The sequence below is a fragment of the Prionailurus viverrinus genome, chromosome X (assembly GCF_022837055.1).
Source record: "Prionailurus viverrinus isolate Anna chromosome X, UM_Priviv_1.0, whole genome shotgun sequence".
In the NCBI taxonomy this organism is placed as follows: Eukaryota; Metazoa; Chordata; class Mammalia; order Carnivora; family Felidae; genus Prionailurus; species Prionailurus viverrinus.
This window is the reverse complement of record NC_062579.1, coordinates 51694247-51707486: the sequence shown is the minus strand read 5'-3', so window position 1 is coordinate 51707486 and position 13240 is coordinate 51694247. Positions and strand designations below refer to the sequence as shown.

General features: G+C 36.8%; 1 protein-coding gene across 5 annotated transcripts in view; it reads right to left on the bottom strand.

The window, feature by feature from the left end:
• EDA (ectodysplasin A) overlaps positions 1 to 13240 on the bottom strand; it is a 430954-nt gene that overhangs the window by 18197 nt on the left and 399517 nt on the right. For all 5 annotated transcript variants that reach the window (XM_047844527.1, XM_047844529.1, XM_047844532.1 and 2 more), the window contains exon 3: positions 3217 to 3240. In XM_047844527.1, coding sequence (XP_047700483.1) covers positions 3217 to 3240 — 24 coding nt within the window. The remainder of the gene's footprint in view (positions 1 to 3216; positions 3241 to 13240) is intronic.

Genomic DNA, 13240 nt, shown 5'->3' with positions numbered 1-13240 from the left:
CTCTTTAACAAATGGGGTTGGGAAAACTGGACAGCAACATGCATAAGAATGAAATTGGACCACTTTCTTACAGCATACAGAAAAATAAATTAAAAATGGATTAAAGACTTAAATGTGAGAGCTAAAACCATAAAAATCCTAGAAGAGAACACAGGCAGTAACTTCTCTGACATTGGCCATAGCAACTTCTCTCTAGATATGTCTCGTGAGGCAAGGGAAACAAAATTAAAAATAAACTATTGGGACTACATCAAAATAAAAATCTTCTTCACAGCAAAGGAAACAATGAACACAACTAAAAGGCAACCTACAGAATAGGAGAAGATAATTGCAAATGACATATCTGATAAAGGGTTAGTATCCAAAATATGTAAGGAACTTATAAAACTTAACACATAAAAGCAAATAATCTGATTAAAAAATGAGTGGAAGACATGAATAGACATTTTCCCAAAGAAGACATACTGATGGCCAACAGACACATTAAAAGATGGTCAACATCACTCATCATCAGGGAAATGCAAGTCAAAACTACAATGAGGTATCACATCACACCTGTCAGAATGGCTAAAATTAATGACACAGGAAACAACAGGTGTTGGTGAGGATGTGGAGAAAGGGGAACCCTCTGGCCTTGTTGGTGGGAATGCAAACTGGTACATCCACTTTGGAAAACAGTATGGAAGTTCCTGAAAAGGTTACAAATAAAACTGCCCTAAAGTTCAGCAATTGTGCTACTAGGTATTTACCCAAAGAATACAAAAATGCTAATTCAAATGAATACATGCACCCCGATGTTTATAGCAGTATTGTCTACAGTAGCCAAATTATGGAAATAGCACAAGTGTCCACTGACTGATGAATTGAGAAAGAAGATGTGATATGGATGGAGCTAGAGAGTACTAGGCTAAGCAAAATAAGTCAGTCAGAGAAAGACAAATACCATATGATTTCACTCACATGTGGAATTTAAGAAACAAAGCAAACAAGCAAAAGGAAAGAGAGAGAGAGAAAGACAAACCAAGAAACAGATTCTTATCTATAGACAACAAACTGATGGTACCAGAGGGGAGGGGGTATAGGTGAAATAGAGGCTGGGGATTAAGGAGTACACTTGTGATAAGCACCGGGTGATGTATGGATTTGTTGAATCTTTATACTGTACACCTGAAACTAATATTACAGTTTATGTTAGCTAACTGGAATTAAAATAAAAACTTAAAAGAGAAAAAGGAAAAAAATCGAAAGAAATTATCAAGCCATGAAAAGACATGGAGGAACTTAAATGCATATTACTAAGTGAAAGAAGCCAGTCTCAAAAGGCTACATACTGACATTTTGGAAAAGGCAAAACTAAAAAGACAATAGAAATATTAGTGGTTGCCAGTGCTTAGGGCAGAGGCAATGATGAAGAGGCCAAGAACAGAGGATTTTTAGGGCAGTTAAACTATTCTGTATAATACTATAATCTATGGGGATCTATGTCATTATACATTTGTCAAAACCCATAGAATGTACAGCACCAAGATGAAGTCTAACGTAAACTATGGACTTTGAGTGATAATGGTATGACAATGGAGGTTCATCAATTACAGCAAATGTACTACTCTGGTCCAAGGTGCTGACAGTGGGGGAGGTTATCCACATGTGGGGGCAGGGAATATATGGGAACACTCTGTACTTTCCCCTCAATTTTGTTGTGAACCTAAACCTGCTCTTAAAAAAAAAAACTATTAGAAAAAAAACATACATGCTTAAAAGTCAAATTTACTTTCTTAAATACATAATATCTTGGTGAGTGCCCACGCCCAATGGAGAAAGATTTCCTCACTGATCCCAGCTCTTGGCTTCTTTTCCACCTTTGCTCAGATGAGGTCCTCAGGAGGCCAGACTATTCCTCAGTTTCTTTACAGTAGCAACATAGATTTTCCATGTGGGCCATGGTACTTCAAGCCACCAGAGTACCCTAGTGCTCAGAGAAGTGGCAGGCAGTGGCTGAAACCAGTCTTTTTGGACTACTCTGGGATTGGCGTACTATGAAGCTCCAGAAATCTTAACCGAACCATTTTGGTTAAAGCGTTTTAATGAAAAATCATTAATTTCACTCTTTTTTCTTTCTATGTAGGAAAACAGAAACAAATAGGTATTTAAAACTGATTTTGTAGTTTCTTTTTCTTTCTTTTTTTTTTTTTAGTCCTAAGGAGTGGACCATATTGCCATGTTGCCTACTTTTGTGTTTTGGAACTTGTTCTGTCTTTGGGTACTCTTTGTATGTATGTTTGTATACTCTTCAAGTATGCAAGTGCTTATACAAGCTCTTGGATCAGTCCTGTTGGAGGTATATCAGAAACTTACTGACCCAACAATGGCAAAATGGATCTGCTCAATGAGAAGCTTCTTTGAAAAGACTAAAAGATCAGGGTATTACTTCAGCCTAGTTTTTCCATCACAGAGAAAATGATATTGAAACTCCAAAGCAAGAAACATCTTCCCTGACTGAGACATAGGATGGGGATAGCTTTTAGGCCAAGAATACGGTACTGACATCTTTCAGAAGGTAGTATATCTAGTCCCCACAAGCTGTCTCAGGACTTAATTCATCAGGACTTAATTTACAGATGATCAGTGATTTGATAAAGGAGAGCAAAAAAAGGACAAAGGAGGACAGGGAAAAGAGTAAGGAAGAATGAATAAAAGAGATGTCAATTTAATTGTATGAAAGAGGGAGCAAGAAAGAAAAATAAAAACAACTTTCATACGCTGCTAGAGTAGCAATTTCATGGATCATCACCAAAACACAATCTCTATTTCTTGTTCCACAGAAGCTACAATATTCGAGAAGATCACAGGTGATTGAATAAATCAGTGAACAAGCAGCATTGAAAGAATATACAAAAATCCTACTCCCTTTTTTCTTATAAATTTATTTATTTACTTATTTATTTAATTTTTAAATTAAATGTTTATTTACTTGAGAGAGGGAAAGAGAGAGAGAGGGAGGGAGGGGGAGGAGCAGAGAGAGGAGGGACAGAGGATCCCAAGTGTGCTCTGTACTGAGAGCAGACAGCCTGATGCGAGGCTTGAACTCACGAACTGTGAGATCATGACCTGAGCTGAAGTCAAATGCTTAACTGACTGAGCCACCCTGGTGCCCCTTTTCTTCTAATTTTAGAAAAGACATGAGAGCAATTTCATAAAATCAGGAGCTTAACTTACCCTTTTTCTTGTTTTTAACTGGACCTGTTAAAAAAAGAAAATGGAAAATTAAGTCACTGGACATTAACAGAGAGTGTTTATTCTCCAAGACAGTCACAGGAGAAACTCCCATGACATTGTACAGTTGGAGGGAGCTCCACACCAAGGGTCAGGTTATTGGCAAGGTATCTCCCAACTATCAGACCTCCCCAGTCTGTTTGTGTTTTTTGACTACTGTAACAAGAAAGGTATAAGAAAGATTCTTCCTTAGAGAGAAAAATCTTTCAGGCTCAGTCTTTGCAGCGAGGGAATGGGTAGTTCTTCATGGGGATGAAATGCCCATAAACACAGAAGTCAACAACCATTCCTGAGATTGAAGACTCATGCATTCAGGTGAAGAACTGATATGAAATCTCATGCATTGAAGTTAAATGGAAAAAAGGGTCATTTTCATGGAAGGAGCAGAAGCAGCAGCAGTTTACTTTTTAGTCACTTACTGTGATTTAAATTTTAGTTATTAAAACAGTGTGACCATAATACATTCATGTGGGGACCACATGCACTCCCACTGTAATTTACTATAAGTTAACAGACACTTTTAAAGAAGTGTCAACAGTTTCACTGACAATGAGATCACAGGCATTTTCTTGGAAATTACTTCTAAAGAAAACAATTCTCATCAATTGAGCACACTCAGGAAACCCAAGGTTTTTCTTACATGGTTAGGTAATGACCACTCCCCAGACACAATTTAGGTATCTCCCAGACATGTTTTTCCCTCCTGGGGACCCAATTCTCTTCATTCTGTAGGTGGATTTGATTTTCTTCAGATACAGGTGTTTAAAATCTGTTCCAAACTCCCATGAAGACACTATTGGACAACATTAAACCACTGTCAGTGCCCTCAGGAGCTTACAAAAAGAACACCAAGCATTTGCATATTGTTTTATAGTCTATAAAACCAATTTTCATGTATCATCTCATTTTATCCTTGCAACAAGCCTAGAATGATCTTTATAAGAGCAGGCTCTAACAGAGGCAGGCTCAATCTGAAGTCAACCTGGAGGGCCACCAGTGTGGCCATGAAACCTTATATAGGTCCCTTGAAACCAATGTCTGTGTAGACTCCTCTTGCAAAATAATTTTATTTTCATAATTTTCCTGCTAAATTTCATGTGTAACAGTAGGAATTATTATGTGCAGGGTGTGTTTTACATTGGGTTTAGCAACCTGCACACTTAAGGTCATAACTCTCCATTCTTTTTCCTCCTCCCAGTCCTTTGTATTCTTTCTCTGGGGCTTATCCTTTATGTTTCTAATGGCATTGACAGCTCTTGACAATGTGCAGGGAGGTTCTGGCAAGGAAGCATGGCTACACAAATACTGCCGACTAAGAGGCAGCACTCAACATGAGAAGGGCCATGTCCTTGACCAAAAAAGCTATTTGAGGAACAATTTACACAGAAAAGCCCAGTCCCATCAGCCAGCTACCAGCCAGCTGGTCAGCTACCTCAGCCTGGCAGAATGGTGATATGGTAGCCATTGGAGCAACACTGCACTCATAGACAAGTTGTGCTAGCCCTGGACAAGTTTCTGACCATTTTAGCTGGCTAGAGGTAGCATTGTTACATCATACTTCAAAGCAGGTTTTGAGGAAATCAGACCATCACCAAGCAACCAGCCCTCACCAAGCATGACTATGGAAGGCAGCACAGTAAATAATGAAACACAACTCTATCCTGAAAGAATTTACAATTGGATATGAAAATACTAAAGAGGGGAGACCTAAGGGAATATACTGGCTAGTTGAAAAAAAAAGCTTCCTGGGGAAAGTCTGAACTAAATCAACAACAGAAAAGAGGGAAAGGGAAGTTTAAAAAAATGTTCTAACTTCTATTGTGTTTATATTGTACATATATAAATGCATACATATGTACATAAAAAGGCAGAGAAAAAAGAAAAAATATTTTTTAAACACAACTATTTTTATTCCATTCTTTTCTTCTTTTTTTCAGTGATTCTTATTTTTAACTGAAGTATAGTTGACACATAGTTTCAGGTGTATGACATAGTGATTGGACAACTCTATAAGTTATGTTCACCACAAGTGTAGCTACCATCTGTCACCATACATCTCTATTAAGATAGTATTGACTATACTCCCTATGCTGTATCTTTTTATTTTTTAAATTTTTAATGTTTATTTTTGAGAGAGAGAAAGAGAGTGTGACAGGGGAGGGTCCGACAGAGAGGGAGACACAGAATCCGAAGCAGGCTCCAGGCTCCGAGCCTTCAGCACAAGGCCTGATTCCCTATGCTGTATCTTTTACCCCTGTGACTTATTCATTCCATAACTGGAAGCCTGTATCTTCCACTCCCCTTCAACCATTGCACATCACCCTACCTCTCTTGCCTCTGGCAACTCTCACCATGTTTTCTGTATTTATAGCTCTGATTCTGCTCTTTGTTTATTTATTAATTAGTTTTACTTTTTAGATTCCACATGTAAGTGAAATCTATGGTATTTATCTTTCCTTGTCTGACTTATTTCACTTAGCATCATTATACCTTCTAGGACCATCAATGTCACAATTTGCAGGATCCCACTCTTCTGTGGCTGAGTAATATTATTTCTTATTGTTTTGATTCTAGTGATTCTGACGAGTGGTATCTTCTTGTGTTTTTGATTTATATTTCCTTAGTGATTAGTGATGTTGAGCATCTTTTCATGTGTCTCTTGGCTATGTATGTTTTCTATGGATAAATGTCTATTCAGGTCATCTGCCCATTTTAAATTATATTTTTGGGGGGTTGAATTGTAAAAGTTCTTTTTTTAAGTTTTTATTTTAGTTTCAGTAAAATACAGTGTTATATTAGTTTCAGGTATACAATATACTGATTCAATAATTCCATACATCACCTGAAGCTCATCATGACAACTGCACTCCCTAATCCTCATCATTTATTTAACCCATCCCCTCACCCCCTACCCTTGGGTAACCATCAATCTGTTGACTATAGTTAAGAGTTTGTTTCTTGGAAACAACAGGTTTTGGCCAGGATGTGTAGAAAGGGAAGTCTTCTTGCACTGTTGGTGGGAATGTAAACTGGTACAGCCACTCTGGAAAACAGTATGGAGGTTCCTCAAAGTTAAAAATAGAACTACCCTATGATCCAGATATTGCACTACTAGGTATTTACCCAAAGGATACACAACTATATATTTGAAGAGATATATGCACTCTGAGGTTTATAGCAGCATTATCAACAATAGCCAAACTATGGAAAGAGCTCGACTATCCATCAAGTAATAAATGGATAAAGAAGATGGGGTATGTGTGTGTGTGTGTGTATGATGGAATATATATATATATATATATATATATATATATATATATGATGGAATATTACTCAGCCATCAAAAAGAATGAAACCTTGCCATTCTGTGTGTGTATATATAATGGAATATTACTCAGCCATCAAAAAGAATGAAACCTTGCCATTCTATATGTGTGTGTGTGTGTGTATATATATATATGATAGAATATTACTCAGCCATCAAAAAGAATGAAACCTTGCCATTGGCAATGACATGGATGGACCTAGACAATGCTAAGCAAAATAAGTCAGGCAGAGAAAGAAAAATACCATATGATTTCACTCATATGTGGAATTTAAGAAGCAAATAGATGAACACAGGGGAGAGGGAAACAAAAAAGAAAAATGAGAGAGGGAAACAAACAAGGAGAGATTCTTAAAGATAGAGAACAAACTGAGGGTTGACCGAGGGAGGTGGGTAGAGGATGGGCTAAATGGGTGATGGGTATTAAGGACAACAATTGCTGGGATGAGCACTGGGTGCTGTATGCAAGTGATGAATCACTGAATTCTACTCCCGAAACCACTGTATGTTAACTAGAATTTAAATACAAAGCTAAAAAGAAAAAAAAAAGTTTATTTCTTAGTTTGTCTTTCTTTCTTTTACCCCTTTGCTCATTTGTTTTGTTTTGTATCTCATCATGGTTTTGATTTGCATTTCTCTGATGATGAGCGATGTTGAGCATCTTTTCATGTGTCTGTTAGCCATCTGGATGTCTTCTTTGGAAAAATGTCTATTCATATTTTCTGCCCATTTCTTAACTGTATTATTTGTTTTTTGGGTGGGGAGTTTGATAAGTTCTTTATATATTTTGGATACTAACCCTTTATTAGATAAGTTCTTTATGTATTTTGGATACTAACCCTTTATTAGGTATATCATTTTCACATATCTTCTCCCATTCTGTAGACTGCCTTTTAGTTTTGTTAGTTGTTTCCTTTGCTGTGCAGCTTTTTATCTTGATGAAGTCCCAGTACTTAATTTTTGCTTTTGTTTCTCTTGCCTCTGGCAACATGTCTAGTAAGAAGTTGCTATGGCTGAGGTAAAAGAGATTGCTGCCTATGTTCTCCTTTAGGATTTTGATGGTTTCCTGTCTCACATGTAGGTCTTCAAGCTATTTTGAATTTATTTTTGTGTATGGTGTAAGAAAGTGGTCCAGTTTTCCCAACACCATTTGTTAAAGCGACTTTTTTCCATTGGATATTCTTTCCTGCTTTGGCGAAGATTAGTTGACCATATAGTTGTGGGTCCATTTCTGAGTTGTCTATTCTGTTCTGTTGATTTATGTGTCTATTTTTGTGCCAATACCATACTGTTTTGATTATTATAGATTTGTGATATAACTTGAAGTCCTAATTGTGATACCTCCTGCTTTGCTTGTCTTCTTCAAGATTGCTTTGGCTATTCAAGGTTTTTTTGTGGTTCCATACAAATTTTGGGATTGTTTGTTCTATTTCAGTGAAAAATGCTATTGATAATTTGATAGGGATTGCATTAAATGTGTAGATTGCTTTCAGTAGTATAGACATTTTGAGAATATTTGTTCTTGGGGCACCTGGATGCCTCAGTTGGTTAAGTGTCTTACTTCGGCTCAGGTCAAGAGCTCACAGTTTGTGAGTTTGAGCTCTGTGTTGGGTTCTCTGCTGTCAGTGTGGAACCTGCTTCAGATGCTCTGTCTTCCTCTCTCTCTGCTCCCATCCCACACACTCTCTCAAAAATAAACATTTAAAAAGTTAAAAAAGTAATATTTGTTCTTCTAATCCACAAGCAGGACTGTATTTCCATTTCTTTGTGTCATCTTATATTTCTTTTATCAGTGTTGTACACTTTTCTGAGTACAGATCTCTTATCTCTTTGGATAGGTTTATTCTGAGGTATCTTATTATTTTTGGTGCACTTGTAAATGGTATTCTTTTTAAATTTCTCTTGCTGATGCTTCATTATTGCTTTATAGAAATGCAACAGATTTCTGTATGTTGATTTTGTATCTTGTGAATTACTGAATTTATCTATCAGCTTTAGCAGTTTTTTAGTGGAATCTTTCAGGTTTTCTACATAGAGTATCATGTCATCTGCAAACAGTGAAAGTTTTACTTCTTCCTTGCTGATTTGGATGGCTTTTATTTCTTTTTGTTGTCTGATTGCTGGGGCTAGGATTTCCAGTACTATGTTGAATGAAAGTGGTGAGAGTGAACATCCTTGTTTGTTCCTGACCATAGAGGAAAAGCACTGCTTTTCTCCATTAAGGATGCTATTACCTGTGGGTTTTTCATATATGGCTTTCATTATGTTGAGGTATATTCCCTGTAACCCTACTTTCTTTAAGGGCTTTTATCATGAATGGATGTACTTTGTCAAATGCTTTTTCTGCATCTATTAAAATGATCATATGGTTTTTCTCCTTTCTTTTATTAATGTGATGTATCATGTTGATTGATTTATCAGTATTGAATCACCTTTGCAACCAAGGAAAAAAATCTCACTTGATAGTGGATAATTATTTTTTTAATGTATTGTTGGATTTGGTTTGCTAGTACTTTACTGAGGATTTTTGCATCTATGTTCATTGGGGATATTGGCCTGTAGTTCTCTTTTTCTTGTAGTGTCTTTATCTGGTTTTGGTATCAGATAATTCTTGCCTCATACAATGAATTTGGAAGTTTTCCTTCCATTTCTAGTTTTTGGAATAGTTTAAGAGTAATAGCTATTAACTCTTCTTTAAATGTTTGGTAGAATTTGCCTGTGAATCCATCTCGTCCTGGACTTTTGTTTATTGGGAGTTCTTTGATTACTAATTCAATTTCTCTGCTGGTTGTTGGTATGTTCAAATTTTCTATTTCTTCATGTGTCAGTTTTGGTAATTTATTTGTTTCTAGGAATTTATCCTTTTCTTCTAGGTTGTCCAGATTGTTGGTATACAGTTTTTCAAATATTCTCTTATAATTGTTTGTATTTCTGTGTGTTGGTTGTTATTTCTCCTCTCTCACTTGTAATTTTATTTATTTGGCTAGAAGTTTATCAATTACATTGATCTTTACAAAAAAAACAGCCCCTGGTTTCATTGATCTTTTGAACTGTTATTTTTCTTCATTTCCATTTTATTTATTTCTGCTGTAATATTTATTTTTATTATTTTCTTTCTGTTGGTTTTAGGTTTCGTGTATTGTTCTTTCTCTAGCACTTTTAGTTATATATTTATGTTGTTTTTTGAGCTTTATCTTCCTTTTTAATGTTGGCATGTATTGCTATCAATGTGCCTCTTAGAACTGCTTTTGTCTCATCCCAAAGGTTTTGAACCATTGTGTCTTCATTTAAATTTGCTTACATGTACTTAAAAATTGTTTAAAAAAATTTAATGTTTATTCTTGAGAGAGAAACGCACAGAGTGCAAGTGGGGAGGGGCAGAGAGAGAGAGAGAGAGAGAGAGAGAGAGGCACAGAATCCAAAGCAGGCTCCAGGTCTGAGTTGTCAGCACAGAGCCCAACTCGGGGCTTGAACTCACCAACCACGAGATCATGACCTGAGCCGAAGTTGGACACTTAACTGACCGAGCCACCAGGCAGCCCTAAAATATTTTTTTAATGTTTGTTTATTTTTGAGAGAGAGACAGAGCATGAGTGGGGGAGGGGCAGAGAGAGATGGAGACACAGAATCTGAAGCAGGTTCCAGGCTCCAAGCTGTCACCACAGAGCCCAACGTGGGGCTCGAACTCACGAACCATGAGATCATGACCTGTGGTGAAGCGTAACTGACTGAGCCACCCAGGCACCCCTTACATGCACTTTTTTATTTCTTCTTTTATTTCTTGGCTGATTCATTCATTGTTTAGTAGCATGTTTTTTTATCTCCATGTACTTGTGGTATTTCCAGATTTTTTTCTTGTGGTTGACTTCTAGTTTCTTAGCATTGTGGTCAGAAAAGATGCATGGTATGAATTCTATCTTTTTAAATTTGTTGAGGCTTCTGTTGTAGACTAATATATGATCTGATTTAGAGAATGTTCCATGTGCAGCTGAAAAGAATGTGTATTCTGCTGTTTTAGGATGGAATGTTCTGAATACATCTTATATCCATCTGTTACAGTGTATCATTCAAAGCCATTGTTTCCTTGTTTATTTTCTGCTTAGATGATCTGTCCATTGATGTATGTGGGGTGTTAAAGTGCCCTACTAATACTATATTATTATTGGTTACTTTGTATTTGTTATTAACTGTTTCATGTATTTGGGTGCTTTCTTGATGGGTGCATAAATATTTACAATTGTTATAGCTTCTTGTTGGATTGCCCATTTATTGTTATATAGTGTTCTTCTTTATCTATTGTTACAGTCTTTGTTTTAAAGTCTATTTTGCCTGATATAAGTATTGCTACCTTGGCTTTCATTTGACAATAATTTGGATGATAAATATTTCTCCATCTACTCACTTCCACTCTGAAGCTGTCTTTAGGTCTAAAATGGGACTCCTAAGGGTGCCTGGGTGACTTAGTCTGACTTGGCTCAGGTCGTGATCTCACAGCTCATGAGTTCAAGCCCCACACTGGGCTCTGTGCTGACAGCTCAGAGTCTGGAGCCTGCTTCAGATTCTGTGTCTCCATTTCTCTCTGCCCTTCCCCCACTCTTTCTTTTTTTTCTCTCAAAAATAAACATTAAAAAATTTACAAATAAAATAAGTCTCCTGTAATCAGCATATAGATGGGCCATGTTTTTTTCTTTTACCCATTCTGTCACTCTATGTCTTTTTATTGGAGCATATAGTCCATTTCCAGTCAAAGTAATTATTAATAGATATATATTTATTGCCATTTTATTACTAGTTTGTGGTTGTTTCTGAAGATTTTCTGTGATACCGTCTTGTCTTTCTCTCTTTCATTTTTGCTGAATTTCTGTGGTGATATATTTGGATTTCTTTCTCCGTATTGTTTGCATATTTATTAGTATTTTTGATATATGGTTACCATTTGGTTTGTATATAACCTTTTTTGCATATAGCAGTCTATATTAAGTTGATGGTTGTTTAAGGTTAAACCCATTCTCCACTCCTCTCATCCTCATGTTTTAGGTATATGGCATCATATTTTATATCCTTTTACTTTGTGAGTTTTTTGACTGATATCTATAGAAATATTTATTTTTACTGCTTTCGTGTTTCCTACCTTCATGCTGCCACTTTTGTTCTTTCTTTTGACTCAAAGAGTCCCCTTTTATATTTCTTATAGGGCTGGTTCAGTGGTCATGAACTCCTTTAGTTTTTATTTGTCTAAGAAACTCTTTACCTCATCTTCTATTCTTAATATAGCCTTGCTGGATACAGTATTCTTGGCTTCAGATTTTTCCCATTCAGCACGTTGAATGTATCAGGACCCTCCCTTCCGGCTTGGGATGTTTCTGCTGAAAAATCAGCTGGTAGCTTTATGGGGTTTCTTTTTTTATGTAACTGCTTTCTTTTTTTTCTTGCAGCTTTAAAAGTTTTTTATTTGTCAGTATATTTTACCATTTAAATTTTTAAAATTTGTTTATTTATTGTTGAGCAATAGAAACAGAGTGTGAGCGGGGGAGGGGCAGAGAGAGAGGGAGACACAGAATGCGAAGAGGATCCAGGCTCTGAACTGTCAGCACAGAGCCTGATGCAGGGCTCGAACTTACAAGCTGTGAGATCATGACCTGAGCCAAAGTCGGATGCTCAACCAACTGAGCCTCCCAGGTGCCCCTACCATTTTGATTATAATATGTCTTGGGTGGATTTGGCTTTGTTGATTTTGTTTGGGATTTTCTGTGCTTTCTGGATCTGGATATATGTTTCTTTCCCCAGATTAGGGAAGGGAAGTTTTTAGCTATCATCTCTTCAAATAATTTTTCTGCACTCTTTTTTCTCTCTTCTTCTTCTGGGATTCCTATAATGCCCATGTGATTACATTTGATGGATTCACTGAGTTCTCTAAGTCTATTCTCATTATTCATAATTCTTTTTTCTTTTTTTTTCCAGCTTGATTATTTTCCATTACTCCATCTTCTAAGTCATTAGTTCATTCCTCTGCTTCTTCTAGCCTGCTGTTCATTCCATCAAATGTGTTTCTCATTTTGTTTATTGAGCCTTTTATCTCTGGTATGTTATTGTTTATCTCTGTGTCAAGGGTCTCACTGATGTTGTCCACTCTTTTCTCTAGTCCAGTATCTTTATGATAATTACTTTAAATTCTCTATCAGGTATGTTACTTATATCTGTTTCACTTAGATCTCTGTTCGTGGCCATTTTCTGTTCTTTCATCTGGGACAGATTCCTCTGTCTTCTCATTTTGTCTAAGTCTCTGTGCCTGCTTCTGTATGTTAGGAAAATCAGCTACTTTTCCTGTTGTTGAGAGTAATGGCCTTATTTAGAAGAGGACTTATAGTGCCCTGCAGTGTGTCCTTTGTTCCCCAGGTCCTGGCACTACAGGGAATGTCTCCAATGTGTGCTGTGTGTACTCAGATATTGTGTCCTGGCTGCTTTATCCTTCTGGCCAGTCATCTGCAGAGGATGCCTTTGCCTGTTATAGGTGGTGTTTGGTTCCTGGCCTGAATATGGTGTGTTTTAACCAGGTGTGCTTGGTGTACTTGTGAAATGAGACCTGTCACTACTGCTGCTGGAAACAAGGTCCTGCAAAACCTTTGGGTCAGGAGACATGGC